Source organism: Ictidomys tridecemlineatus, chromosome 4, assembly GCF_052094955.1.
Source record: "Ictidomys tridecemlineatus isolate mIctTri1 chromosome 4, mIctTri1.hap1, whole genome shotgun sequence".
Taxonomy (NCBI): domain Eukaryota; kingdom Metazoa; phylum Chordata; class Mammalia; order Rodentia; family Sciuridae; genus Ictidomys; species Ictidomys tridecemlineatus.
In genome coordinates, this window is record NC_135480.1 from 17570324 (window position 1) to 17575716 (window position 5393).

Below are 5393 nucleotides of genomic sequence, written 5' to 3' on the forward strand. Positions count from 1 at the left end.
AAAACCATGCTTATACATATGAATGAATTTGGTGTGTGTGTGTGTGTGTGTGCATGTGCAGGTGTGCATTCCCACGTTTTTGTGTAAGAAAGAAGAGGGCTATGTGTTCATTTTATAACTAATAGTATTGCTTGACTTTGAGTCTTGAGTTTTTTGTGCTTTTTTCAGTGTTACAAAAAATATTCTATTCCAAGTTATTTCATTCTTCAAACCTTGCCACAATTTAAATATTTGTACTATTTCACAGATCAATCAATTACACCAACACCATAGTGGATTCATGGAGCAAGTGAACAATGTGACAGAATTCATCCTGCTGGGCCTGACCCAGGACCCACATGTGCAGAAACTCCTCTTCGTTGTATTTTTGATCATCTACTTTCTCACCCTGCTAGGCAACCTACTCATTGTTGTGACCATCATCACCAGCCCAGCCTTGGGTTCCCCCATGTATTTTTTTCTGTCCTTCTTGTCCTTCATAGATGGCTGCTGCTCTTCTACCATGACCCCTAAAATGATATTTGACTTACTTGCTGAAAAGAAAACTATCTCCTTTAGTGGGTGCATGACTCAGCTCTTTGCAGAACATTTCTTTGGGGGAGTTGAGATCATTCTGCTCACAGTGATGGCATATGACCGCTATGTGGCCATCTGCAGGCCCCTGCACTATATGATCACAATGAACAGGCGAGTATGTGGCCTCCTGGTGTCTGTGGCCTGGGCTGGAGGATTTCTTCATGGTCTGATTCAAACTCTTTTCATTGTCTGTTTGCCCTTCTGTGGCCCAAATGTCATTGATCATTTCATCTGTGACCTTTTCCCCCTCCTGAAACTCTCCTGCACAGACTCTTATGTCTTTGATCTCTTTGTGGCTGCCAACAGTGGGCTGATGTGCATGCTCATTTTTGCTATTCTCATCACCTCCTATGTCCTCATTCTTTGCTCTCTAAAGACTCGCAGTCATGAAGAACAGAAGAAAGCTCTCTCCACCTGTGCCTCCCACATTACTGTAGTCATCCTCTTCTTTGTACCTTGTATTTTTGTATACTTTCGGCCCATGATTACCTTTCCCATTGACAAAGTGGTGGCTGTGTTTTATACTATGGTGACACCCATGTTAAATCCTTTAATCTATACTCTCAGAAACACGGAAGTGAAAAATGCTATTAGGAAACTCTGGGGCCAAAGAATCATCTTGGGCAATAATTCATATGAATAGAATGAAATATAACCAAGTCCACTTAAAAATAGAAACTCCTTGACATTCATGGATTATTGACCAAAACGACTTTGCTAGCCAGCATAAAGTTTTCATTACAGGTGTAAATCCAATAGCTTATGTAAGCAATATAACAAGTGTCTACAAAGCTTTGGGTGACTTGTATGTCCAACAGGCCAGGTAGTTGCAGTATTTCAACAAAGATATTTAATAGCTGAATATTTGTACTGCACAGTATAAATACCATCCATCAAAATCAGGTCACTATTCCTATGAAAGACAGTGAACAATCATAAATGAATTGGTTTTGAGAAATGAGAATCATTGAGACAGGGCACATCCATAAATTAAGGATATTTGTTGCACAACTCTAAGGGGCACCAATGGCCTTAAAATCTTTCTATTTCCAAAAATTATTTTCTCTAACAAAAGACATGGGGGGATCTAAAATTCTTCAAGATACAGACATTTCTTCATGGTCTTGGACATTATTTCTCAGATAAAAGATACTTTGGGGAAAACTTTCCTACACATTACTGTACCTCCCAAATAGCTCTTCTGGGCTGAATTTGTGTTAGGTAATAGGGAAAAAGGTAGCTCACATGTGCACATGTGTGCGCGCGCACACACACACACACACACACACACACACACATACACAATTGATGATATCTGAATAATCAAGACAGACTTTTTTCACATTCAAATTTAAGGAAGAAAAAAGAGAAAAAAAATTAAGGTTAAGACCAGAAAACAAGTCCTGCAAATCTTATAGTCATCACTTCTACTGTCACATAGATTGAATTAAAAAGAGCTCCTTTTCAGAACCTATGTCTTTTGTTAAGTATACATATATAATGAAGTTCTATTCAGCCATCAAAAGGAATAACATTTATAGGAAAAATGGTATAAATGCAGAATATTATGTTAAGTGAAATTATTCAACTCAGAAACTCAAAAGTCAAATGTTTTCTCTCATATGCAGAAGATAGAGTAAAATAAAAGAAAGGTGGAGGGAAGGATAAGATAACATGAGAATCCAACCAAACACAAATTAATAAATCAGTGAAAGGAAGTAGAGGAAGGATAATGGAAGAGGGAGAGAGAACAGGAGGGAAAAGGGGATGGAAAAGGGGGGATCCTGAACTGAAATTGTTTCCCATACATGCATGTGTGTGTCAGGATGAAACCAACGACTTTGTATATATTACATGCAGATGACTTTCAGCAGGTTAATAAAACATTGATTTCAAATTGGACTTGAGATTTCCTCAGTTATGGATAACCCATCTGGTGATCATGAAACGTCAATGTACAAAAGCTTTACTTTCTGTCCACATTCTTTTAAGTAGAATCATGTTTGCAGAAGTGACTGATACATGTCCCATACAGACAGAACTAATTAGCAGCCAATTCTTAATCCACAGCTTTCTTTTCCCCTCCTGCAGCAAGGGGAAAGATGAACATTGAGATGAAAGGGTCACACTGAGTAACCCATGGAGGACAACTGCGTTAGAGAAATTCACAATCTTTAGTAGGTGAAGAAGAAATAAAATTGTATGTGTTAAAGCATTAGGATTTGGTTTTGTTATCACAAAAAATGCATCTAATCCCAAGTAAGGCATAAAATAACTTCATCCTTTAAAGACTCACCAGTATTAAGAATAGGTTAACATAATATTTGCAGTTATCTCAATCTCCTATAGTGTAGGGTGTGTAAATATCAATCCTTATAAAACCAAATCCACAGAGGGTTTTTTTTTCTGGGGTTCAATGCAACTAAATTACACATTTACAAGACAAATTTATATAACTACTTCTTATTCCTATTATCTACAATATAAGGCAAAGACATGGTGGTGCACACCTGTGATCCCAGTAACTGGGGAGGCTGAGGCAGAAGATCACAGGTTCAAGGCCAGCCCCAGCAACTTAGCCTGGCCCCAAGCTATTCAGTGAGACCTTGTCTCAAAATGATAGACAAAAAGGAGATGGGACTAGAGCTGATTTGTTGCACATTACACAGTTCACTCTTCAGTAAGTGTAAGGGAAAAAACAAATCAAAACATGATAAAACAAAACCTGCATCAAATAAAAGAATTGAAATAAAGAAATGTAAGAAATACCTGCACTTAGTGTTTTCATTGCAGGATTAATGAGATGAAATTTTTTAAGCATTCCTGTATAGAGCAATGGATAAATAAATAGTGGGGTATACATAGAATGGAATTCTCTTCAATCCCACAAAAGAAGAAATCCAGCCAAAAGCAACTACACAGATGAACCATGAGTGCAACATTTCAGATGAAAAAAAATCAAAGGAAATCAAATACTCCATTATTCCACTTATATGAGGTATCTCAAATATTCAAATTCACAGAAATAGTGATTAGAGTGGTAATTGCCATAGGCTGGGTGAGCAGAAATTTCAGAGTGTTTATTCAACCAATACCAAGTTTTAATTATGCAAGGTCAATAAGTTGTAGTGATTTGTTGCATAGCATTATGTCTATAGTTAATAGTAGTGTATTGTATACTGGAAATTTGTTAAAATAGTAGATCTCAAGATAAAATAAATGCAATAATAAAAAGCAATCAATAATGAATAAACAAAACATCATGTGTATACAAAAGGGAATATCATTCCCTCTTTAAAATAATTATCCATGAGTTGTCTTTCCACAGAGTCTGTTACGTGTGGTCAGCTGAGGTCTGAAAATACCAAATGCAAATCTTAGAAACAGTTCACTAAGTTTTGAATTGCACAGTGTTCAGAGCAGTGTGATCTGTGTTCAGAGCAGTGAGACCATCTCTCTCTGTCCCACTAGATCTGTGAATTCTCCGTTGGAACAGGGTGTCTACACCATGTGAGTACATGCCCACTTGTCACCCAGCAGCAGTCTTAGTTGTCAGACTGACTGTCACAGTTTCTCAGTGTTTGTGTTCAAATAACCCTTACTTCATTAATCAAGGTCCCAGGAACAAGAGTAGTGATACTGGTAATTCAGATATGCCAAAAAAAAGCCACAAAGTGCTTTCTTTAAATGAAAAGACAAAAGATTTGACCTAACACACAGAAGAAAAATCATGTGCTGAGGTTGCTAAGATCCATCATACAAGCACTGTTCATGAAATTGTGAAGAAAGCAAAAGAAACCCAAGTTAATTTGGCTGCTGCACTTCACACAGCAATATTTATGACCACAGAGGGGTTAAGTGCTTAGTGTAAGGGTTTGGAGCTGTCTCATTTCAGGAATCCATTGGAGGCCTTGGAACATATTCCCTGCAGAAAAATGAAGATCATTGTCATTTGTCTTCCTTTTCAATTTTAACTAGTTATTTTAAATTGACAGGTGAATTTGTATATGGTTTTCATGTACAACATGATACACTGAAATCTATCCATTGTGGGATGGTTAAATCAACTTAACTAAGTGGGCTTAATTCACACAGTTGTCATTTCTGTGATGAGAACCTTTAACATCCACATTTGGCATTTTTCAAGAATACAACAAATTGGAATTTACTATAGTTACCAAGCTGTACAATAAATATGAATTTATTTTCCTTATCTGACTATAAATTTGTATCCTTTCACCTGTTTTTCCACAACACCCACCAGCCTACCTACCCTGGAACCCACCATTCTATATTTTACTTTGTGAGATTCATCTTTTTAAATATTACATGTGAGCTGATGCAGAATTATCTTTCTGTTCCTGTTTCATCTCACTTAGCATGTCATCCTCCAAGTTCATCCTTATTGTTGAAAATGACAATGAGTTTCTGTTTGATTATTGAAGAATGTCCCACTATGTTGATGTACTACATGCACTTCATCCATTCAGCAGTTCTCGGACACCTCAGTTGATTCCATATCTTTGCTCTGAAGAATAGTAATGGAACAAATGTGAGAGTTTAGATGTGTCCTCAGCATAGAGATTTTATTTCCTTTGGGTATATACTCAGAAGAGAAAATCTGTGATCATATGGCACTTCTCCTTTTTATTTATTAAGGAAACTCTAAACTACTTTCCATAAAGCTGGTAAGTCACATTCCCACCCACAATGTGCAAATATTCCCTTTCCTTCATATCTTCACCAACACTTGTTATTTTTTGTCTTTTGGGCACAGATATAACTGGGGTGAGGTGCTCATTGTGGTCTGAAAATGC

General features: G+C 37.0%; 1 protein-coding gene across 1 annotated transcript; it reads left to right on the plus strand.

The window, feature by feature from the left end:
- The first annotated feature begins 248 nt into the window (after positions 1–248).
- LOC101958844 (olfactory receptor 4C5) lies at positions 249–1219 on the plus strand. The gene has a single exon (XM_005341535.2). The coding sequence runs from the start codon at positions 281–283 to the stop codon at positions 1217–1219; it is 939 nt and encodes a 312-aa protein (XP_005341592.2). The 5' UTR covers positions 249–280.
- Positions 1220–5393: the final 4174 nt, after the last annotated feature.